Below are 25,930 nucleotides of genomic sequence, written 5' to 3'. Positions count from 1 at the left end.
TTTACTAGCTTTTTTTTTTTTCTGTGTTATATTTTGTTTCACATGTTGGATGCAGAGGCTAAACTGTCTGTTCAGTAGTGGTAAGGAAAAAAGGGCCAGCATGGGTGCAGTGGTGCACACCTGTAATCCCAGTGGCTCAGGAACCTGAGGCAGGTTCGTGAGTTCAAAGCCAGCCTCAGCAACTCAGCAAGGGCCTGAGCAACTCAGTGAAAACTTGTCTCTAAATAAAATACAAAAAAGGACTCAGGTTGTGGCTCAGTGGTTAAATGGTCCCTGGGTTTAATCCCCAGTATCAAAGTAAGTAAATAAATAAATAGGTTTTCAAGATCTAATGTTAAATCAGAGGCAGGTACTTACTCTTCAGGGTTGTTTGAAAGCAGTAGTTATTAAACTCTTGGAGATCATGAAATCTTTCCACTCATTCAATGAATTTACTAAGCCCAGAGAAAAACACAAATGCACATAATTTTGTAAACAGTCCAGAGTGACCTATTATTCACGGACCACAGACAAAATTTCATTTCAAAATGAATTCATAACCGAAGGTGTATGTGGGTAGAGAAAATATGGAGAGAAGGGGTTGATCAGAAAATTCTATGATTCAGATTCTGTGACCCTGGTGCAACCATCTTATAAATATGAAAAAAGGAAAAAAAAAAAAAAAAAAAAGGCATTAGGGCTGGGGTACTGGCTCAGCAGTAGAGCGTTTGCCTAGCATGTTCAAGGGCCTGGGTTTGTTCCTCAGTACCACATAAAAATAAATAAGTAAAATAAAGGTATTGTGTCTAACTACAACTAAAATACATATATATTTTTAAGCATGACAACAAGCCACAAAGATGTTAAGGTTCTTTGGTTCCTGTGTGATGTTGCTTCTACTACAATTTTCATTACAATGTAGATCTCTTAAGCAACCTTCTTATTAAAACAAATCAATTTCCATCATTATGATAAATACTGCCAAATTACTTGTGATAAATTTTAGTCTCAAATCGTCTTTTATTATTTCCCAATCTGTATCCTAAGGGAAATAAAAAATCAAGACTGAGCTCAGTCTTGAAGAGGCCAGAATACACAGAATGCCATTGGCTTCTACTATAAATGTGTGTGTATATGTATATTTATATCATCAAAATTTACAAAAATAAAGGAATAGGTGAAAGCATAAAAATCCTTCATCATAAACCGATGTCCCATAGTCCTACACCTATTTCAGAGGTAACCAATGGTTTTTCCCTTAAAAAAAAAAAAAAAAAATCTAAGATGATAAAAGCAAATGTGTACACACACACCTCTACAAACATAGTGGGCTCACAGTTCTAGAATACTATAACATTCAGGAAGTAAGCATTATCTTCCCATTAGGAGAATAAAATGTTAGTTATACTTGGCAATAACTACTTCAAATATAAAAATATATTAATTTAAAAGATGGTCTACTGAAATTAACTGTGACATATTTTTATAATTTAAGCCAGCCAGACTAAGCCCTCCTAAAGATGTAAAAAAATTAAGTCATACCTTTCTTAATTGCAGTAGTGAGGTTGTAGATAAAGAATATAAACTCCATCAGGAGAAAACTGAGGAGTCAGAGGGAAAGTGGTTCCTCAGGAGCTGAAACTATTACTCAGAAACCAGTCATTTTATTGCAATGTAGCAAAGATGATTTGCCATCCTACAAAAAATGCTATCAAAGTTCAGAGGTTTCAGATGGATAAAAACTGATCCAGACAAAGAAAAACCTATATCATCAAAGAAATATTTTTATGAAACTGGAAGAGTAAGAAGGTATGCTAATCATGAATTCTGTAACAATTTCTTTTACATAGGAGATTAATCATTTTTTGTACCAAACTAAGATGTGGAAATCCAAACATTTATTCAAGACAAATAAGCATGATGTCTGCCACCTTTGAGGTTTCTTATAAACACACATTTGATTTAAGAAGATTTTCCTCAAAGAAAACTAGCCTCAGAGACCACTTCTCCAAAATTCACATTATTTTTAAGATACCTAACTTGGGTGGGGAAACTAATGATTAAAAAAAAAAATCAACTTACCAAGAAGTGAAACAGGCTGGGTTACAGGAGGGGTAGGCAGATTCGTGGGTGCAGCAGGTGGCACAGCAGAGCCATACATTTTCACACTGTCACCAGACTCGGCATTTCCTCTAGCCCCAGACACCACTGTTGGAATGGGATTTCCAATAGATAAGTCTTTTGTAGTGTCTTCATTTATACCAGCGATAGTAGCTAAGGAATATAATTACATCAACATGTGAAGCTGAATAATTAATTATCTTCCTGGTCAACATTCTTCTGCCACACTATAGATCCTATTACTGGTTCATTCTCCCTTCTACCCCCAGCTTGAAAAGGTCAAGTGAACACAATGGAAAAACATGCTTACAGTTTGGGATGCTTATTGGTGGAGTGTGAGGAGGAGGAATGGATACTGGTGGAGTTATAGGAGGTGGGGGTCCAGGAGGAAGAAAACCTAAAGCAAGAAAAATAATGTCAACTTCTGTATCACTTCATTTCAGATTCTAAAAGAATGTCTTCTCAAACAACTTAGTGTACCTGGTGGTAAATGCATTGGATTGAATCCTGGGCGCAAAAATGGTGGTGGAGGAGGTGGTGGAGGAACACCAGGACCAAAACCTGGAGGGGGAATTCCCAAAGGAGGTGTGAATGTGGGTGGCTGGAGAGCACCAACTACAGGAGGACCCGGCTGATGTGGTGGGACCTAGAAAGAAACAAAAATAAAAATGGAATTATCCACCTAGCTGCCCTCACACAGTATATTTAGATGAAATAAATATTTTATTGCTGGAAAACTAAATGTTTCTAAATTTGTGCTTACTCTATCAATAAATTAGTTATAAGATATAACTTGTGATACAATTATATAAATATGACATAAAGGTAAGTCAAATGAGAAAAAGGGGAAGTTTTGCTTTCTCCTTCAGGAATGCAAACACTATTTCATCAGCATCCACTGGTGCTCTGAAAGCAAATGATACCTTTAAAAATGTTTCAAAGTTCAATGAATTTTGGGAACTCTAGCTCTAAGAAGTGCTACTTAGCAATCACCTAGTGGCTAAGAACACAAATCCTGGAGCTAAGTTGTCTCTACCCTCTTCTTAGGTGGCTACATGTGGGGGAAGCAAGCTATTTAAACTTTCTAAAATGGAAACATGCCAGCCAGGCACGGTGGTACATATATGCCTGTAATCCCAGCGGCTTGGGAGGCTGAGACAGGAGGATTGAGAGTTCAAAACTAGCCTCGGCAAAAGCGAGGCACTAATCAACTCAGTGAGACCCTGTCTCTAAATAAAATACAAAATCAGGTGATAGGGAAATGGTTCAGTGGTCGAGTGCCCCAGAGTTCAAATCCCAATATGAAAAAAAGGGATATGTGCCAATATCACATAATTATGGTACTGAGTAATACACATTAATTACTGGTACCTGACACTTTATACTAAATAGCCAACAAATGCCAGCTGTTTATATATCAAAACATGTAATTTTCCCCTTACATTAGAGAAAATCAAGAGACCAGACAACCTATTTTTGTGACAAATCAGATTTATCTGATTCAGAACTATGGATCTAGTATTTATAAATTTCAACCAAATGTTTTCTCATTATTATTATTATATGCTAGGAAATATGCTGAGTGCTTAACACACATTGTCTCATTTATTCCTCAAAACAACTCTGACCTAAGAGGAACACAAAGCCAAAGCTAGGAAAGGTTAGGTGCTTTGCTCAAAGTCACACTGCTAAGCACAAACAATGGAGCTGGAACTCAAATGCAATTCTATCAGAATATGCATTTTTTCTTTTGAAGCACCAGGTGAATTAACTAGATAGCAAAGGTTTTTTTCTAATAATACACCTCTCATTATGTTAAATGACACTCAGCTTATTAACTAGCTTTCAATATCTGTTAAAAAAAAATTCATGATGGCACCATTGAAACTGAAGATTAAGAGGCTCTCCTTCCCTCAAAGCAGCTGTACTGGGTGTATATCCAAATTCCTTCAGTAAATAATATTCTGAAGTATTAATAAAGGACCCATAAGAAAAAAAGAGTATGTACCTACAAAACTAATAATTAGAATTAATGTCTAGAATATTTTAAGACAGTGAACAATCTGAACAGATGGTAAAGCAATATATTTATGAAAAGAAAGTGTTATAGAGATTATAAATGACATGATATGCCACAATATAAAAAATATGCATATGTATGTACTTTTGGTTCTGACTGAATCTAGACATACGACTACAATAAGATCTATAAAGGAATCTTCAGATTCTTAAAAATTTAAACTATGTCCCAAATATTCTCACCTGTGGAGGTGGCACTGTTATAGGTGCAGGAACAGGAATAGGAGGTACAGGCACAGGTAAAGGTTTAGGTATGGGTGATACTGGTTCTGTATGTGAGCTTTCTGCACCTCCATTTTGAGCAACTTCATTTTCAGGCTTCTTGGGAATTCCTTTCCAATCTATAAAATTTAAAGAAATGTAACAATGAGATTATAAAAATCGGAGCCAAATTAATACGGAAATTCCTATGTGAATTTTATAAACAATAATTATTTAAATTAAGGAACAATAAAAAACATGGAAAAAAGTGCTTACAGTGTGCTAGCCACATCCTAAGCACTTATGTATACTAACATTTTCAAAGCTATCTAAAGTAGACTACTATTATATTCCCATTTTACAAATGAGGAAAGCAAAGATAATTTGCCCAAAGTCACATTCCTAGTAAGTGGTAGGGGATTCATCCCAGACATACCCTGCTCTAGAGTCTGTTTTTAACCACAGGAGTGTACTAAATAAACTTTCTCTAATATTAAAGAATAACTCTGATATCCTCTCACATGTTTCCACATACCTTCTAGTCAAATGAAAAATAGGTAAGTATCTTTCCATTCTGTCCTCTAGAACACTAATCCATCAGAGATTCTCCTTCTCTTAAAGGAACCCCCCCCCCATCCCATTGTGTATGAGCTTCAGGACTACCACTTCCCCAGCCTTTTTAGTTTTGGTTCAGAGCCTCCCAGATACCTGGAAGATAGCAGGTCTGACTGCCTGAACAGAAACCAAGCTCTATCCTTAAGTGAAGGCACCATGCATTATGGAAAGATAAGGTGGCGTTTGGGAATAGTACAGCACTTTTATTTTTAACCAATTCTGACTCTCAAACATCACTCCTACTTCAAGATTACTTTGAATGCTCATTCTATTTTCCAAGCCACTTTATGCCCTTTGTTTCTGTTATCTATTAATCTATAGGTCATGCCCATATATTTTTCTATTTTCCCCACTGCAATCTTACTGTCAATCTGGCATCTGTAATATTAATAACCAGAGGTAACTGAAGATCCTAGTCTTTACATTTTCTTTTCATTGCTTCTCTGAACATTTAAAAATTTCCAAAGAAATTATGATGAAGCACTGCATTAAAGAGTACAAGTTGAGTACCCCTTATCCAAAATGCCTGGGACTAGAAATGTTTCAGAATATTTGCAGATTTTACAGGCAGGACCATCTCTAATTCAAAAACCTTAAATGTGTAATCCTCCCAAATCCAAAATTTTTTGAGCCTTGTGTTGGTGTTATATCTCTAAAATTTTTTCTTATAAAGAACAAACCAGATATTTTATTAAACACACTTCCAAGCAAATAAATGAACTGTAAAAGAAATTACAGTTTTACCTGGGTTAAGTGTATCACTGTCCAACATTCCTCCTTCACAAAAACTCTCCAGTTCCTCAGGCTTGACTTTGTCCCATGGAATATAGGTAACTCCAAGTTCTACATCCCAATACTGCTTGTAATCTGCTTTTATTCCTTTGTTTAAGGCCCAGGCAATCTATTTCACCATTAGTGAAAATATGAAGGGAAAAGGACACTGTAAGTCTTAAAGAGTTCACTACTCCACATCATGCTACTCATTTGGATGTAGGAAGTAAAGGAACATTGGCACTAGTTATTTCTGGATCTCAAACTCTTACTCTCAACATGAACTGGCTATACCTTTATTTTGTCCTCAGCTGAAAATTTCAATGGCAACTGCTCCTTATCAACCCTAACCCTGACCCCAACTACCCAGCCCAGCCATTGTAAAGCTCATAGAAAATAAGTTCATTAGAGACTGAAAGTTTCCTATATAGCCTGGCATGCTGGGTGTCATTTTTGAAAGTCTATGGAATCCTGACAATTAATCAACATTAGACAAAAAATCTTTCTTATAATAAAACTAAAACAGGACTTTAGGAGCAAGATAGAATGGACATGTCTGTAATCCCAGCTACTCAGGAGGATGACAAAGGAGGACTCTTAAGTGCCAGGCCAGCCTGGGCAACTTAGAACAATCCTGTCTAAAAAAATAAAAGGGGTGGGGATGCAGGTCAGTGGTAGAGCGCACTGGGTCCATGCCCAGTACTGAAAAACAAAACAAACTGAAACAAATAAAAACGTTAGGACATTGATGAAACAATGTCTTTGATTTCTCGGGGTGGGGGGGCAGGGAGGATACGAAAGGCTTTGTACCTGAATCATTTTCTATATCATTAATAATCATTTTTCACAGTTCATTTTGAGATAGTAATAAATCTCAAAAAAATATGCTAAAACACATTTTATTTAAGGCATCAATCAATTATATTTGATGACACTATCTATCTTAAACAAGGGGATAGTCTATAGACATACTTCTGTGAGGCCCTGGGTTGTATACCCAACACCTCCCCCCTTCAATTCCTACTATGCACTGAACATTTAAAATTATGTTTTAATAAACATTATAGGTTTTGTTAAGAATTTTAAAAGGATATATCTGAAATGCCTCAAGTCATAACTAAGCCCAAATTAGTTTTTAAAAAGCAACATATCAATTCCACATTAAAATAAAAAATAATTATAAAACTGTACCTTTATGGATTTTTGATTTACTTTATAGTTTCCACGGCTCAGTTTCTGCAGGGCACGATAAGCATCTTGCCTATGAACCATAACAATATAGGCACAGCCCCTGGGAGGAATCATCTGCTCCAAGACATTTTATTACCAAAAAAAAAAGCAACAAGATATAATAACCAGGTTCAACAGCCCCACTCCTCACCCCAACAGCCAATGCAGAATAAACCATGGCCAAAGTCCCTTGCCATAAGTAGACTTTCACAGCAAAAATTTTAAAATTAAACTTCACAGTCTAAGAAATATTAAATGCAGAGTGCTGAGCACAGACTCAGAACACCTAAACTTGTAGCCACAAGTCCATAGACTTCTACAAGTCTATGGAAATTATAACTCAAATCTCAAGTCCTTAATTTCGTAAAATGATATTACTCACATCTGCTCCACTATCATTAAATAATTAAATAAATACTCACATTAATTGATTCAATGGGACCAAACTCTTCTAGTAGACTGGCAACATCCTGTTGAGTAGTCCTTTTGTCCAGCTGTCCCACCCAGAGTGTAGTACTGCAAACTGAAAATAAAAGAATGACTGTAAAAATATTCACATTTAATAAGTAAACTTCATGTTAGTTACATTTTAAAAAAGTTACATAAAATATATGAGCACATCTATGATACCCAAAGTTTAACACAGAAAATTCCTATACAAAATTTTTTAAATTTAGAAAATTGTATTAGCACTTCTAGAAATGGAACCAGAATAGTTAAAGGCATACTTAAGAGTTAGAAAAACTGGTCTTTTTGTACTTAGACCAAAGATCTCAATGAAGTCTGAGGTCAAAGAAGCAATAATTTGCCCAGTCACCTTGCCAATAAACAGTGGAACCAGGACTTGAGTCTAAGTCTCTTCATTTAAAAACTAACTCAGTGCTTTATTCACTACATGGAGATATCCTTTTCCAACTCTTGAGTGTATACAGTTTTTCTTTTATGCTGTATTCTAGGCAATAAGCTTTATAGAGTCAGAAATTTTATATGCCCCAGAAATTATTATGAATTAAAATCTTTATAATAGTTACTGATTTATAACAAGAATATATCTAGTATACCTTATTAAACATATTCTAAAGATATCTGATGAGATTCAGGTAATAATGCAAGTTAATATATCCTGTAAATGGTTAAATTCAAACAAGACACAAGAAAGCAATATTTGGAATAAAACAACATAGTGATAATATTTCATTTATGGCTCTGCTCACAGTTATAAAACATGTTAAACCAACCATATAAAAAATAATGCAGGAAGTTTGAATATGAAGGGTTATTTACCACTTGCAGTTTCTGGTTTGATTTGAGGCAGGCCTTTTTGTCTCCGTTCCCTCTCTTTTTCTCGATCACGCCTTTCTTGGGATCGAGATCGAGGAGAATGTCGGCGTCTATCCCTGGACCGTGATCGGGAACGTCGATGACGAGACCTTCGAGATCTAGAACCAGATCTAGATCGTCTCCTTTTTGGTGACCTAATATTTTCATTAGGAGGATGGATAGTACATGGAGAAAAAAATAGAAAATACATACTCATATTAAGTTAGAGGGGAAAAAAAAACAACTAGGTAACTTAATGTTTTGGATATTTAAGATTAGTCAGGAACTCATTTTAAAGATCTTTAGTATGCCTGGGGATAGAGAGCATGCATATAATTTAAATAAGAAAGGTTATCAGCCTATAAAGGTATCTATCATCTTCAGTTCCTCTGAAACTAAATTATAATGTAAGAAGTAAATTTTCATGGTTAAGGAACTGCTACTTTAATTAGGAAAGTCTTCTTTTCTGCAGCAATTTAAAATACTTAATCCGAGAAGGCTTTACTTTCTCACTTTTGTTGGTTGATAAAAGTTGTAAAGGAACTTTGAGTATATTCTTTTTTTAATACCATGTTATTCTACATAAATAGACACCAGATCAACTTGAAGAAAACATGGGTAAGATTACAGACCTTAGATTTTTCTTTTTAAAATCAGTATTTGTGTTTCTCCTTTACCCCACGTATGAATATAAAGTGCTATTCATTAAAATAACCTTATTTGTTTTTCACCTATATGTCTTCTAAGACATATAGGATTGGTAAGACATTTTCTCTAAATTACCTGGATGCTGACCTAGATCTTGACTTTCTGCTATCAGACATATGCCGCTTAACTTCTGGAATACAAGGCTGTTCCACTTCCATTTCCTTAAAAACAAAACCATCATAAAATAAGAAACTGTGCAAATTCTAGATGCCAAAATCTAACAAATACTCAATTAAAAAACTCTTGCTCCAAAGAGATTATGTCTTCATCTTTTAGTTACTTAGGACCAAATTTCTAATAACAAGTGGTCATCACTTAAAACAACAAAACAAAAATGTCATATTTTGGCAATTCTCTATTTCTGGACATTATATAACACTTTAAGACAGTAAACTAGGCATTGATGTCTTCTATACTCTATCTCAAACCTCACAGATCCCTGTGGAAACTGGAAGTATTATATGTCCACTTTCCCTGTGAAAAACATGGAGCACAGATAGTGAGGGTTTAATATATGCCCACAGTGTTGTTTTTTTTTTTTTCCTTCTTCATATTAAAAAAAAAAAAGATGGCAAACAGAAAATCAGAAACGTCCATAAAAATCAAGGCAACTTGTGACTCTGTGTACAACCAGAGATATGAAAAATTGTCTATATATGTGTGTAATATGAACTGAAATGCATTGTCATATATAACAAATTAGAATTAAAAAACATAAAGTTAAAAAAAAATCTGTCAACCAAAACAATAATTGTCCATCTAATAAAATTTTACCTGCTGATGTGGCTTCTGTGTAAGTGGTTCATTTTGTGCCTGAAAAGGAGGTTGGAAAGTCTGCTGTACTGGTGGAGTTGGAGGAATCACAGGCTGAGCCATGGGAGGAAATGGAGGTGTAGGAAGAAGTCCATATCCTGGCATTTGTCCATTAGGAGGAAGTGGAACCTTTAATTTTTAATTAGATTAGATTTTAAGTAAAAGCTATCAAAAACAATTTGGAAAATGCTTAGTTACTTTATATAAAACTAAAACACCTTCTATAAACATCAATCAAGGAAAAGCTACAATGATATTCAACAATGTTTAACAATTTCAATAGTATAATCTTTCCCGGAAATATTGTTACACACTCAAGTATTAGATTAAAAATCCTACAAATCATTTCGAAATTATGAATATACTAGTTTGACTTTACACATTTGAAGACATAGCTTTATTTACATAAGGAAGCACCATGATAGGCTGAACTTAAAGTCAAACGCACTCTACTGTGAATTGCTTCTTTCAACTTCTTTCATGGCAAGTTAGCCTTTTGGGAGAGTGATTTCTAGGTTTACTTCTTTTTAAATTTACTAAGAGAGTAATTTCAACATACTCAGAGTTTCAAATAAAATAATGATTTAAAAATTTTTCATTTTATTCATAATACCAACTTAGCAAACCACAACTTAACATTATTTCTGCATGTACAATTCAAGCACTAACACAACAAGTATAATATACTAATGTCACAAAATCTTTCCAATTATTATAAACTTATCAGTAATTGCTGGAAATACAGTAATTCATGAGTTTTATTCATATTTTAAACAGGTTTTTAAAATACTTTCCAAACATCACCAACAAGTCACTAAAATTAACTTCATATTATAAAATATGAAGAGGAAACTGAAATAAATACATATTAAGAGAATGAATATAGGGTAAAGAGATGTCTTAAAGTCTTTTCTAAAAAGACTACATAAAGTATTATTTCCCAGAGCTGGCTTGTACAAGAGAATCCAACAAGACAATCACTGTAGCATTGAAAAGAAGAAAATCAAAAACCAAGATTCTCTAGAATGACTGTAGTACTGAAGGGATATGCTGTGTGTGTGGCGCATATATATATTTTGTACTGGGGAATGAACCCAAGGGCACTCAACCACTGAGCTACATCCTCAACCCTTTTTTGTATTTTATTTAGAAACAGGGTCTCAATGCGTTGCTTAGGGCCTCACTAAATTGCCAAGGTTGGCTCTAAACTCAAGATCTTCCTGCCTTAGCCTTTTGAGCCACTGGGATTATAGGCATTTGCCAGTGAGCCCAACCATGCTCTGTATTTTTAACATGCCCTCTCCTTGCTCCAATAATTCAGATGCATAGCCAAGTTTAAGAAACTGAATTAGAGGACTTACTGAATCAGATTCAATGAACGAATCTCTAACTTCCTGTAAATCTCCAGTATGCTATGTATGCTCCTTTAATTTCTGATTTCAAACTATATTTCTAAACATTGAGAGTTGAAGGCTCTATAGTATGTAACTGTACAACATGCAGAAAAATGGGAAAGAGCTGTGTAATTAAATAAGTGAGTTTTTTTTAAATAGAACTGTAATGTCTCTCTAAACTATTTTAACTAAAATTATAACAGTCTTATGCTTAACAGTTATTAATTGGAGCTGCTGTATTACTTAATCACACAAGTTAACAGTGGTCTGTGAAGTGCAAACTACATTCTCTAAGGAACAGATCTTGAGTTATTAAAACTCAGTTGCAAGAAAAATGCCCACACCTGATGGTGTACTGGATCTTGCTGCATTCCCATCATTCGAGGTGGAAACTGATCCATATTTGGATGCTGTGTATAAGCTGGCTGCTGCATGCCATCTCCAGGAAATCCACTAAAAAAAAAAAAAAAAAAAAAAAAAAAAAAAAAAAAAGGTGAAGAGTCTTTTAACTCATTTAGAAGCACTTAAGATTCTCAGACACATTTATGTTATAAAAACATATTGAATGTTGTCCAAAAGTCATTAGTACTATATTCTCAGTACTATTTCTAACACAAAAGCCATTTTTAAATTCTAAATCTAACAGGATACCCTCTGTTCAAAAGAAAATCCATAATGCTCCAATTTTACAAAATAATCACTCCATAAAAAAAAAAAAAGTTGGGGGTTGTGGTGGTGGCTAAATGTTACTCAGATTATACTTCACAACTATTACCAACTTAGAAACTCACAATGTTGTCTGTGGGGGAGGTGGTGAGGTGGCAGTGGGTGCAGCAGCAGCGGGTGCAGCAGCAGCGGTAGCAGGTGTGGCTACAGAAGATGCAGGAGGTGCAGCAGGAGCAGGTACTGCAGTGGTGACGGCAGCATCTTCTTTCTTTGATTCTTCCACAGCTTCTGGCTCATCATCATAATCAAATCTATCAAGCAGCTTCTGGAATAGGTATGCCAATATTCCATTTTAAAATTTAGACTAGAATTCAGTCTAAACAACAGATGTTTACCATCATCATTAACCGCACCACAATGTTGGATATAATCTAATTTTGCAAGTGTCCCAGAGGATCTTGGTTGAAAGACAATTTTTACACAAATAACATTTTGAAAAAGACAGAATTTTTTATTCAGCTTTTCTTCTCCAATTATAAACGCAAAATTTTCTGACCATTTTCTATTTGCTTAATTTCATAATTAACTGAGCAGTGTACTTATTTTCCTAAAATATTCATTTAAGACTAAAAACCTCTGGAACTTTGTGTATATAAAAATGAGTGTACATTCTTAGTCAAATGTCAATGTATAAGATAACTTATCCAATCACTATGAACACACACAGTGAAATATCCCTATATTGCTTGTTCAAGATTATACTAATATGATAATTGTTCAGTTCATTAGTTTTAATATCTATGCAAATAAATTCTTACCGTTAAAATGTCAAAAAAAAAAAAAAAAAAGGAATACACTAATATGAAAAAGAAAATGGCACAGGACACAGACACAGAGTTGTCTCACCACCTATTCACTAGCTTCTTTTTCAAACTTCAGAGCTTACCATAAATTTCCATTAAAAATAATCAGAATAGGTGGGCGCAGTGGTACACACCTATAATCCCAGGGCCTTGGGAGGCTGAGGCCCTAAGCAATTCAGTGAGACCCTGTCTCTAAATAAAACACAAAAAAGGACTGGGGATGTGGCTCAGTGGTTAAGTGTCCCTGAGTTCAATCCCAATACCATCCCCCAACAACAACAACAACAACAGCCTGCAATGAGATCTAGTTTGTTCTTTTTATAGATAAGGAAACTAAACCTCAGGTAATTAAGAAACATAACCAAGATTATTATGTCAATGAATGGTAAAATCAGGATGTAGACACTGGGCCTTCAAAGCCTTCAGTTTTTGGCTTACAACAAGCAAATTTTTCCTTCAAGATGTGTCCATTCTACTCATGGATTTCAAAGTCAAAACTCCAAATGTTCTGTAATAGTTCTGCCTATAGACTGTGGTTCTACTTCATTGAACAACAGATTCCTAAATTAGGAAAGGAAGGCAGGCCCCTTTTTAAACAATACAGTATGGAGGACTAAACCAAGTATAAAGTGTTTGGGACAGAGCTAACTTGTGCCCCCCCACACATCAGAGGATCAAAAGTTCTTATTATAAACAAACATTTCATATTTTCTAAACATAAACTCTAAGCCCAGGTACCTTGCTGTTTTACACATATTAGTTTATTTAACTCCTGTGGCAGTAATATAGTTATTGCCATCAATAATTTACTCTAGTAAATACTGAACATTTATCTAATTCCACATCAGGATAGTGATAGGAGCCAAAGTTAAAATTCTGATTTTAAGTCTCTTAACAAAAACAAAACTTACGATCTTTGCATTTTATCACAGATCGATATTTCTTTAAAGTTTTAAGATCTATACATGTTGCTCTGACAAAAGAATTCTGCAATTAACTGAAGCTCCACAAAACACTGAAATTGACAAATTCTCAGTGGACTAGCTAAAAATAGACGATTTTATGAAAAAACACAGAATTCCTTTTTATAAATTTGATGTAACAAACACTAGCCAACCCACTTAAGGTAAAATACACTGGAGGAATTATAAGTCAAATTATAAGAACACCTACTAACAGGATCTTTACTTAATATTTTTATGGAAGGCCTAGTCACTGGCAGAAAAAGAAAAAGGCATGGATATTGGAGAGAAAAAGTCAAATTTAGTAGCTACTTAGAAAACCCAAGAGAACCAACTAGAAAACTAAAGCATTTAATACTGTGACCATTTATGAGCTAAAATAAAATCAACAGTTTTTCTGTCACATGAAGAAAGTATCATTAAACTAGTTAGGTCAAACTCTAATCCAGATGAAGGTATTTTTTAGAGGAGATCACCACTAAAATCATATAGAGTAAAGCAGACTACCCTTCCTAAGGAGTAGGCCTTAACCAAACAGATAAAGATCTTGAGAATAAAAACTGGGGTTTCCCGAAGAAGGAATTCTCAAGACTGCAACACAGAAACCTTGCCAGAGTTTCCAGTCTGCAGGCTTGCAGAATTCAGACTCGGGTCTGCAATGATAACTCTAATCTGAATTTCCAGCCTGCTGACTTGCATGACAATTCAAATTTTCTGGCCCTAAGTGCATGAGTCAATTCCTAAAGATAAATCTCTTTCCATCAATTCATATAATCACTGGTTGTCTCTCTGGAGAATACTAATACACATGACCATGAATAGCCAAAGAAAGTTTGAGAAAGTAGGGGGAACACCTGGAAATAAAACATGGCATATTACATGCTGCGGATGTAGCTCAGTGGTAAAGTGTTTGCTTAGCATGGGCAAGGTCCTGGGGTCAATCCCTAGCTTACATGTTAAGATGTTACAACTGGGGCTGGGGATGTGGCTTAAGCCGTAGCGCGCTCTCCTGGTATGCATGCGGCCTGGGTTCGATCCTCAGCACCACATACAAACAAAGATGATGATGTGTCCGCCAAAAACGAAAAAAAAAAATCTCTCTAAAAAAATGTTACAACTGATTATGAAGCAGAAATAAATATATTAGTGGGATAGAACACTGTTAAGCTAGACAAAGAAAGATGGAAATTTTAGTGCATTAAAAAAGTACTGAGGGAGAACTGGCAATTCAAAAAAATTATCATATGTAAGATTCAACTAGATTTGAGGAGGAAATAGAGACAAAAAAAAATAAAAGCTACTAGAAGAATAAATTCTTTTGAAGTGCAGGTATGGAGTTTTCTGAATCAAAACACAGAATAAAAAACTAATAAAACTACCAATGTAAGAATTTACATTGTGCCTTAAACTGGATATGAAAGAATACAACAAATATGTTCAAACTAGTATGGAATTGCTTCCCTTTATATTTTATAATTTCAATATTATTTGTTTTCTCTAACACGTATTCCTTTTTTCTTAAAAAGAATGCATCCAACCTTTTAATTAGTAGTCATTCATAAATTACTAGGATACAATGAAAACCAGCATTCACTACATGGATTCTTAATTGGAAACACTGGCAATAAAGCTTATAATTATCTTATAATTAGAATGTTGGAAAGAATCAGAAGTTTTAGAGATTATGAAACCAAAGATATCATTTAGTTCCATGATTTTCAAACTTTTGTGTTTTGCAACAAAAACTTTTAAAGTAAAATGAAATTTCACATAGCCATACACCCAATTAAAACAGACAACAGTGGAGCTCTGTGGGTTAAACTTCCCAGGAATCTCTGAAATGTCCATGTTCAGCATACCCATGTCCTTAGTCAAAGCTTCTTAGATGTACTTAAGGAACCATAAGGTCCAATACAGCAGCTGAAAGACACTGAACCAACCAAAACCCTCACATTATAGATATGGTAACTAGGGTCTATAAACAACACAGTAATTTGAAGTCTATATATGTAGGAGAATGGCTCAACTGACCGGTCCAGTTAATGGAATCCTATATACTAAACAGCATTTATTTAAAACTGTAAATTTAAACCCACTAGCAGTAACATCAACAATAAAGTGAGACGAGAGTAAGATCAAAATAAGCAGGTATGTTATTATGAACAGTTAATGAAAAGTATATATCCACAGGAAATTCCTTCTGAAAAGATATATAGTAAAATTTTACAGTAGTAGTTTCTAAGGATGCAGTTTAATGAAGAATTTTCTTGGGTTCAATATCCTTCATTCCATGAAAACTTTTGCAATGAGCACATCTTATATTTATAACCAGGAAAAATAATCAACATTTTGATGTTGAGTAAGCAGAAAATGTCTCAAATCACAAACAATAAAGGGAACAACCCATAGCAAAGCTACAGAAGGATAACTCCCACAATCCAAGCTGAGTGATACAGACAATGAGGTGGGTGCTGTGAGAGAAGCGTACCTTGTCAAATGCAGTTTTTTGTTCAGGTGGGGGGAAAGCAGCTTTTTGTTCAGGTGGTTGTGTAGGAGCTGTCTTTAACTGAGCGGTGATAGCCTGAACCTGAGCCATCACAGCATTGTCAAGAGCGGGAGACTGTGGTTTTGGAGGTTGTTGAAAAGTCTGAAGGATCTGCTGAAGCTTAAAGAATGGGAAAACTGATAAACCACACAACAAAGTATAATCAGAGTACAAAAGTTAATTTACTTTAAAAAAAAAAATCCATCTTTTTCTATTGGTTAAGTTTATGAATGGAGATATTACAGTGTGCACTGCTTAAAGTTAAAAATGTTTACTGACAATCTCAATGATACAAAATGAAGGTAAAAGAAAAGAGAAATACGCTTAATTGTGAACAAGGTAAAATGAGTTTTTCTAAAATGTGGAAAAATTCTCTCCAATCAATTTTTAAATCAATCAGAAATGCTACTAGGATTGTGAGCAAGAACACTGGCCACTTAGGAGTTCTAAAGTTGTTTTCAAAGATGTATTGTCATTACCTTGTTTTTCAAATTTGTATTTTTCTTATTATCATATGTAATTATCTTCCTAGTGAGGGCCTCTCTAGTCGAAAAGCAGACGTATTTCCTCCCTTCAATGTGCTTATGAATGAAGAACGGAAAAACAAGAACCGATGACACGACCTAACCATGCAACAATTCAATCGTTGAATGGGTAGCTTACCTGTTGGCCTTGAGTTGTCTGAAACAGTTGAGCCACAGCAGCAAAAGCATCAGAGCTGGGCAACTGTGGTACTGCAGGTATGGAGTTTGGGGTGGTTTGTGGGGGTTCAGAAGAAACTTTGACTGGAGGTGGAGGTGAGCCTTAAAAAAAAAAGGGAAGGGGGAAATTAAAACCTAAGAAAATGCTAACTTACAGTCAGGTGCAGTAATGCATGCCTATAATTCCAGCAACATAGGAGGCTGAGGCAGGGATCACCAAGCTTGAGGCTAGCCACAGCAATTTAATGAGATCCTGACTCAAAAAAAAAAAAAAAAAAAAAATTGCTGGGTTCAGTGGCACAGGCAGCTTGAGAGGCTGAGGCAGGAGGATCCTGAGATCAAAGCCAGCCCCAGGAAAAGCGAGGCGCTAAGCAACTCAGTGAGACCCTGTATGTAAATTGGAAAAGGTGGGGGTTAGGTAAGGGATGTTGGCTCAGTGGTCAAATGCCTGAGTTCAATTCTCGGTACAGTCACCTTACAATTTTCTCTTTTTAAACTCCTTTATGGTTCTTTGAGAAAATAAAACTGAGGTTTATACTGTAACAAGTAACAAAAGGATATTTTCATTAGGAATAGAATTATGGAAAAAGGAAAAAAACTACCTTCTAAGATGTAAACTTAAGTTTCCACTTAATGGAAAAATTTTACCAATATAGGCAGTTATAACATTATTTAAGTACACAGACACATATGACTCTACCTTCATTGTTGGTAACATTTTCTGCTACAGGGGCAGCATTACTGGTTCCAGCTGCCATGTCCAAAAGAGGCTGGATAATTTCAATTTTGAACACTCCATTTTTCTGCCAAAGGTTCAGCACACGAACTATTTTACTCTGTAATGTATGAGAAAACATGAATGTGATAAATATTTGCATAAATAATTTGTTATATTACTTTTTTACAAAAAAGGAGAAAGACCACCTAGGGCTAACATTTCCATTGCTAAGTCTGTTTCATAAGCAGAAACCCCCCCCATCAATTATAATTCAATTAAACTACATTAATCAGGCCTTTTCTTTGGTGGGGATAATCTAGGAAGACAGAATATCGAGACAGGGATTATTAAAAAAAATATTATTTGAGGTTTTCACCTTTTTTTGGGTTGTTGTTGCTGTTTAATCTTTCTTTTTTTATTTTTTATTTTTGTAGTTGTTAGGCAAGCGCTCTACCACTGAACTACAGTCCCAACCCTTAACTGTGTTTTATTTATAGTTACAAAGAAATTCCACCATGGACCAAAAACAAGAGAAGTAAATAAAAAAGAAATTTCTTTAGAATAACAGTTAAAATAATTAAATATTTTAGAAAATGGTCTATAAATGAGAAGTAAATTCTTCTGTGACCAAGTAAACTGAAGGAGATCCAGATGTTTTATTCATAAGCACAATTTTTATCTTCCACTCAAGGAATCATTCCTGTTTTTATTATTTAATACAACCCCCAACTCCCCAAGAGCGCCCCTCTTTTAAGAGGCAGAATCACAGCCTCTGGGACAAGAGTCCCCTGTGTTTCTACTTTACTAGCAAAGTAGTAAATCGGTTGTCTTTTTCCTTTCTCTCAAAAAAAAAAAAAAAAAAGAATAAAAACAATATTTTCACACCCAAATTTATATGTGATTTATTATAAATATCTCCATTCTTCATTACTGAGTATGTTTACCAGTGTAATTTCTTCCACCAATTTATTATCCACTTATTGTATCTGTAAATGTTTTTCAACAATAAATTGTAAAACCAACTATATATGTAAAAGGAACCAAATACTATTATCTAATTGCTAATAAATAAACACCAGCTACTCTAGCACTTCTATATGCTGGGAAAGACGATTAACTATTGGCCCTTTCCTTCTAAGCAGTAATCTGAGATAAACACTTCTTTTATTACAGAATTTCTTCATCACAACTATACAAAGCCTATCTTCCCAGCAGTATTTTTTTTAAAGCAAGATTATGCTTCTAGAGCATATTTTTTTGAAGTTTATTTTATTGGGGTAAGGAACACTTTTAATACAAGATCTATTCTCCTAACAAATTTTTAAGGTACCATGCTATTCAACAAATCTCTAGAATTTACTTGAGCTTAGCTAAAAAAATTAGACCTGTTAATTAGCAACTCCTTTTTCCCCTCTTTCTCCAGCAATCATTTGTTCTGTAAATTTGGTTCCTTTCATATTTCAACAATACTACATTCCTGAAGAATTTCACAAGAAAACAAATATGAAATGACCACTGCAGAGAACACTGGGGTTTGGCTTCAAACTTACAAAGATCACTACATGGAAATTTTATCTAGTAGGCTTTAAATATCTAACACACAATTAAATAAACATAAAAATAACAAATCCAACAAGAATCCAAGTTTTTAATTTAAGAATTATTAACTATACCTTATCTTCAGATGGACAAAGATATAAATATTGGAATGTGGCAGTTATGTTTTTAGAGAATCTTGGCCCAAAAACATCTTTATCAGTTCCAAACTGATGACGAGACTGTCGCACAATTGAGTCAATTACATATAATCCTGGAACCTTGTACTCTGGTTTACACTGCAAGGGTAAGAATGTAAAGTCAATACAAGAAAATCAAACTCACAATCACTCCTTACTTTCATATTATGCAACCTTACATATTCATCCAACCACTGTTTAGAAACTACTCAAATGTTTCAGCCATCTTATTAGCTAACTTGTCAAATTTCCCACCAGTCCCTAGAGAATACCATTTTTAGATACTTCAGACCCAAGATTTTAGATGTGTCTGATTCCTCTCCCTCCTCCAATTTCTCAGAATTGATATTACTTTATTAAACCCTAAGCCACTTTCATATAAATTCACCTAAGAACATCTCTATTCCAAACCAACCTTTTAAAATTATCAAAAAAAAAAACTTTAATTTTTTTCTCCCCATGATGCTGGGGACTGAACCCAGGGCCTTGTGCATGTGAGGCAAGCATTCTACCAATTGGGCTATATCCCCAGCCCTAAAATAACTTTAAGAATAAACCAATTTTAATTCTACTTAAGTACAAAGTTAGAGGAATAAAAGTTTAAAGGTAATTTTTGATACGCAAAATTAACACATCCCTCCCCCCAAAATAGAGAAATAGACACCATACACATTTCTAGTAGTAGTGGCGTAAGGTATCCTTATGGAAGACAATTAGTAATAAAAGCAAAGCCTATCATTCAACAATTACTCATCTAGGAATTTATACTATGGAAAAGAGATATGTACATATTTTTCCCACAAGGCTAGTTATCAAAGCATTTTCTATAAAAAGTAAAAAGTCAGAAATATCTAAATATCCAGATATAGGGAACTGGCTGAGTAAATCATGATAACAATTATGCAAAGAAGTATTTTGCAGATGTTTAGGAAAAACTCAGTGGAAAAGTAGGTTAACAACCAACATCTGTCTCCACTTTTCTCTTATAAATGTTCATGTACATAAACAAAATGTAAATATATTCAAATGCAAACATTCCAGTAATCAGGACACAGTGGCTATCTGCTGCTATAAAAAGTTCCCACTGATAAAAACATTTATTAGTATGTACTACATTGCACAGCTCCAGGTCAAGAGGATAGGATAAAGTTGTCCAAGACTATTCTAGGTCTTCCAGAGACACGTGTGCTAATTTAACCTCACAAGTTAGAAGACAACATATAAATGCAGAACAAATTAAAAAAGGCTTAATCATGATGAAAATAGGGAAAACATCAAAGTAATTTCATCTGAAATACTTGAAGGTGAGATAATGTCAACAGAGTAGATGGACAAAGGGTAAAGCAGGCCCATCAGGCATATAAGGCTCGTGGCCCAAAGACAGAAAATTTTGCTGTGAGACACGACAAAAAACTTGAGTGCCCAGTTCACAGTAAATGCTTAATGAGATGCTGCTATAAACATTTTTTAAACTTCTAGTGAATAAAAAGAACATCTAAAGGCTACTTTCAAATACAGTAGCTTTAGAAGAAAACATTCAAATCACAATTTACAATGTAAATTACAAATATGCATCATAAATAAAATGAGTTATAATGAAATAGTTACCTTTTTGATGAACTTTTCTACTATTTGAACTACATGCTTATAAAGCTGAAAAGAATAAAAAAAATTATTGGCAAGTTTAATACTTTCTACATTTCCTATAGTTTTCAAAAATACTTAATATTTATTAAAAAAAAACCTTGAAATGTATACAATTAAAAAATTATCAAGATAATACCAAAGAAAACATGAGAAATAATCCGAAAGCAAAAAAATGGGGAAAGAATCATAAATAACAAATTAGAAAGGAATTAGCTAAAACAAAAACTACAAAATTAACCCTAAACAGAAGGTCCTTCCATTGGATTTTTTCGGGCGAGGGGGCAGGGATTGAATCCAGAAGTAATTAACTACTGAGCTCATCTTCACCCCTTTTTATTTTGAGACAGGGTTTTGCTAAGTTGCTCAGGGCTTCACTAACTGGTGAGGCTGGCTTTGAACTTGTGATCCTCCTGTCTCAGCCTCCCAAACCGCTGGGATTACAGGCAAGTATCACCATGCACAGCCTTCTATTGGATTTTTAATCAATAAACTTTCATAAAGCAGGATATTAGGCAATCTTATAGAAGGAACAACAACAACAACAATGGAATTAGAACTAAGCAATGCAGTTTCTATAAAATGAGTCATTTAAGTGTGATCTTGGGTATGCCATTTAAATTCATGGAACCTGATTTTTTTTTTCCTTTCTTATAAGAAAGAAGCTAATAGCTGCTGGTTTATAACAAGGATTAAAATGAAATAAAGAAAAAAAACCCTGAAATAACATACAATTCAAAGGCACACAGTATTATCATGAACCTTCAGCAAAAGCATATTAGTGTCCTTTGATGAAGATGAATAACATTTTCAAAATTTCAAAAACACTTTTATATTAAATATATTTATTTTATTCTTACCTTAATAGCTTTTATAGCAGCTTTAGTAATGAGAATCATCTTGGCTCTAGAGATGGGAGGTTTCATATCCATAAGTGAAAAGAGCTTTAAAAAAAAAAAAAAAAAAGTAAATTCAGAGGTCAATTCCCTTGTTCTACAAAAATATTTACAATCCAAAGAGAATACAAAACTGTTGGGACTAAACAATTTGGCTAGTAAGTAAAAATCATGAAGTTTCCTACCTTAAAAAATAACACTTAGAAAATACAACAGAAAAATATCATATTAAAAATAACGAAGAAAAAAACTTCATGGATTTTGAGGTAAAAACATTAAGAAATTTGCAAAACTTGTAATAGAAAAAATTATAGGACTTTATCAAAGAACGAAAAAAATGATTTGAATAGAAACAAACACCATGTTCCTGGACTAAATGTGGCAATAAGTGGGACTGTCAATATTTAATGCAATATAAAATCAAATCTCTTTTGAGATTTTAGAGAACTTCAAATAATTCTACGGTTCATACGGAGAAAACAGGCAAGAAACTTTAAATGCCATTATAAAGTTCCATTAATCTGTGATGTAATATAGGAATTCAAAATTTCTTCATTTAGTCAATAAGACCAACAGCCCATTATTAAAAGGTCAACACCTTAATCAAGTGCTCCCATGAGATCTAACCACACATTAATACTTCTTCCCTCAAAGATTTAAATGTAACCAAGAAGATTTAAATCTAACCAAGAAAGTTATAAAGATAAAATCCTGACAAAAGAAGCGTATATCTATCTAGCTTCTTAAATTCTTGTGTTTTGTTTACTTGTAGACATACACTCACTGGAGATATTAAGAAGTTATTTTGAAGTACATTTCAGGGATTCCTAAGCTTTATCAATCTTCTTTTGAATCACATTTCCATTCATTTTTAATTAATATCAATATGCAATTATGGACCCAGTGGATATTAACTAGCTGCTGCAAAGAAGCAAGCCTAAAGAGATTCTGTCGTAGAGTGCTTGCCTAGTGTGCTTGAAGCCCTCAATTCAATTCCCAGTACTGCCCATCTCCCTTGTCAAGTCTTTTTTCCCCAAGGTAAATAGCCCTACCTGGTAGCATATCCTAAAAATTCATAATTTTCAGTTTTCCAAAACTAGACACAATGGTACAACAGATATATGAAATGCTGGATATAAGACCAGATACTCTAAATAGAAAGGGGTAGAATTTTTCTATAAATATTAAACAGGAGAAATGCTTAACATCCCTATTTACATAGGAATTTTGTGAAAAGAGATCGTCTAGGCTGTGATTTTAAATTTCATTATTTTATTTACCAACATTATTAAAAATTTCTCTTGGAGAATAAACACTAAGTGAAAAACAATGAGAAATAAAATAGTCATCACTGAAGCTATATAAACCAATGAGGAACTAAAACAAAAATTTAAATATTTCAGCACTTCTTTATCATTTTAGCAGTAAGAAACTGCCTGTATTTAAAAAAAAAATCAAATATGCATACAAATTAATACAGCTTCTGAGGAAAAACTCATTGGTATTTAAATTACCATATTTATTTAAAAAAACAAGAGAACTGTTAAGGTATCATCATCTATGAGACAGTCCAAGTGTGTCCAAAAATAAAGGAGGATGGGAAAAGAAGAACCAATATTTGCATACCTACCGTGTATCATGTATAACTGTTTTGAGAAGATGCTCAAAAAGGTTACATAGTCTGTTTTATACAACATACAGAAAATGGATCTGAACTAAAATTTGTTGATTCTAAAGCTCACACTCCTAAGCACACTCATATTCTCACCTTATACAATGCTGCTTACTGATTATATTTGTACAGAGACTATGATAAGGAATTCGGTGGTGGGAGCTGTCAGGCAGGTATCTGAATATCCTGCTTAAATATCACATTGATACAGGGAGAACAATGAATCTTATTTAATTTGGGATGTCTACCGAAAATCCTGGCAAAGACAGGAGGATGGATCTCCAACACGAAGACAAGGCCAGGCTAGAAAAGAAAAGTTACCGAACTGAAGTCATAAGGATAGGTTAGAAGAAGCCTGTTTGCTAAGAGAGCTCAGGACACCATAGATGGCTAGGGTATACAAAAAAAAAAAAAATTCAAGGCAGCTGGCACTGTCAGATGCAAACCAAACTTTGTTTTTTCCCCTTTCAATTAATTGGCTGAAAAGTGATCTCAGTTTTGAAAGTGATTCCAAATTCTAATCAGTTAAGTAGTTTATGGTGAGAAAGCAGAAATGTATTTCTAGCTATCACTTCATTTATTCAACAAGCACCCAAGTGCTAAATAGGGGCAAGTTTGGAGTTAAGCACATAAAGATGAGAAAAAAGCATTATTGGTGACCAACCTTATGTCACTTATCAATTAGGCGTTATAAGGTTTCCATCACATTTAAAGTTTCTTTTAAAATGCCCTTTATGTTCCCTTTTATCAATCTTTTTCTAAAGTATTAAACCTGTGAATTTGTATTTGATATATTTTGTGAAGAAAAACACTACAAGTAGAGAGAAGTTTCAAAAATAGAGGTTTAAAAATTTATTATTTAAAACTCAAGAAGCCAGGCTCAGAAATGAGAAAACCATACTGCATTCAAAATACACATGTAAAAAAGCTTATAAATCTTTGTTTCATAACCCAACAATTTTACTTTGAGGCATTTATCTTTAAAAGAATTCCTTCAAAAACGTTCAAAGAGCTAAGCACAGTGGTACATGCCTATAATATCAGCAGCTCAGGAGGCCGAGGCAGGAAAATTGCAAGTTCAAAGCCAGCCTCAGCAACTTAGTGAGACCCTATCTTGAAATAAAAAATAAAAAGGTAGGAGGGGCAGCAAGAGAAGGGAAGAACAGTGGAGGAGAAAGGGAGAAACAAGGGAGAAGAGTTGGAGCAAGGAGGATAAAGAGGAAGAGGATGAGGGAGGGGAGGGGAGGAAGGAAAGCAGGTGGCAAGGGGGACCAACAGGTACACTAGGAAGCCCTACCCCCAAGTGGCTCTATGATGTCTGCCAATTCTTTGCACATATTTTACTTAAATAACAGCATTCTGGACTGTCATTCGTTTCTTTTAATTAGTTTTTGTCAGCTAATAACTTGACTGGACTTTCCCAACTTTTGTTGAAAGCAAAACCTTGGAAACCACTGGAATTTCCAGATGTTCTAACCAGGCACTTGGGATCATTCCTTTTCCCCTTTTCTAGGAAATTTCCCAAGAAACCACTACCCAGGTACATTTGTGATATCTGTTACTCTTTATTTGAAGGCATATTTGCCAATATAATTTTTTAAAATTAAAACTTGTCTAAATAAATAAATAAATAAATGGATGGATGGGGATGTGGCTCAGTGGTTAAATGCCCCTGGGTTCAATCCCTGGAACAAACAAACAAAACAAAAAAATAAGGATATTTTACTGACTTCTTCAAAGCACAAATTCACCAAATTATCTCTACACTTTATAAGGCAAAAAGGTTCCCTGCTATCTAAACCAACATATTCATTTTATAGATATAGACACTGAGAAATTAAGCTGATATGCTTTGAAATAAATTCATATACTTTCCTAGTAATCATGTACACTGGCATTGATCATTTGGACAGAAACACAAACAGTCTATTATGGTGAGGTAAATGCTTTAATTCCATTTTACAGATGGGCATGCTGAAGTTGAAGAATATGCCCAGAGTCATAAGGCTAATTAAGTGTCCGAACTTAATCTATAATGTGTTGTTTCCCCCAAATCAAGTTATTTCCAGGAAATAACTAGCAGTGAGTTATTTAAAATACATTAGCACAGAAGAATAGTGCAGACACTGAAGATAATAAAGACTAAATAGATATGTTGAATAAAAAATAAAAACAACAAAAAAGAAATAGAATATAGATCTAAATAGAAGGTACTATATGGCATAGAGTCAAAGTGATGTTGTCTACCCAGGCAACAAGTTAGAGGCAATGTAAGTTACAATATTTAATGTGAACT

At 34.2% G+C, this 25,930-nt stretch overlaps 1 protein-coding gene across 4 annotated transcripts in view; it reads right to left on the bottom strand.

Annotated features, from left to right (window-relative positions):
• Scaf4 (SR-related CTD associated factor 4) overlaps nucleotides 1–25,930 on the bottom strand; it is a 58,872-nt gene that overhangs the window by 13,522 nt on the left and 19,420 nt on the right. The window contains exons 2-19 of one of the 4 annotated variants that reach the window (XM_027929116.2): nucleotides 21,927–22,010; nucleotides 21,031–21,075; nucleotides 19,360–19,521; nucleotides 17,669–17,804; nucleotides 16,931–17,070; nucleotides 16,211–16,387; nucleotides 12,023–12,222; nucleotides 11,576–11,684; nucleotides 9,799–9,966; nucleotides 9,100–9,185; nucleotides 8,281–8,471; nucleotides 7,419–7,519; nucleotides 6,958–7,071; nucleotides 5,740–5,896; nucleotides 4,363–4,520; nucleotides 2,581–2,746; nucleotides 2,411–2,497; nucleotides 2,062–2,253 (exon numbers count right to left, since the gene is read on the bottom strand). In XM_027929116.2, the coding sequence (XP_027784917.1) occupies nucleotides 2,062–2,253; nucleotides 2,411–2,497; nucleotides 2,581–2,746; nucleotides 4,363–4,520; nucleotides 5,740–5,896; nucleotides 6,958–7,071; nucleotides 7,419–7,519; nucleotides 8,281–8,471; nucleotides 9,100–9,185; nucleotides 9,799–9,966; nucleotides 11,576–11,684; nucleotides 12,023–12,222; nucleotides 16,211–16,387; nucleotides 16,931–17,070; nucleotides 17,669–17,804; nucleotides 19,360–19,521; nucleotides 21,031–21,075; nucleotides 21,927–22,010 (2,473 nt within the window). The remainder of the gene's footprint in view (nucleotides 1–2,061; nucleotides 2,254–2,410; nucleotides 2,498–2,580; nucleotides 2,747–4,362; nucleotides 4,521–5,739; nucleotides 5,897–6,957; nucleotides 7,072–7,418; nucleotides 7,520–8,280; nucleotides 8,472–9,099; nucleotides 9,186–9,798; nucleotides 9,967–11,575; nucleotides 11,685–12,022; nucleotides 12,223–16,210; nucleotides 16,388–16,930; nucleotides 17,071–17,668; nucleotides 17,805–19,359; nucleotides 19,522–21,030; nucleotides 21,076–21,926; nucleotides 22,011–25,930) is intronic. The other 3 variants (XM_027929118.2, XM_027929117.2, XM_027929119.3) reach the window with 3 other exon arrangements.

The sequence above is a fragment of the Marmota flaviventris genome, chromosome 8 (genome assembly GCF_047511675.1).
Source record: "Marmota flaviventris isolate mMarFla1 chromosome 8, mMarFla1.hap1, whole genome shotgun sequence".
In the NCBI taxonomy this organism is placed as follows: Eukaryota; Metazoa; Chordata; class Mammalia; order Rodentia; family Sciuridae; genus Marmota; species Marmota flaviventris.
The sequence above is the reverse complement of the archived record's forward strand: the minus strand, read 5'-3'. Positions and strand labels throughout refer to the sequence as shown.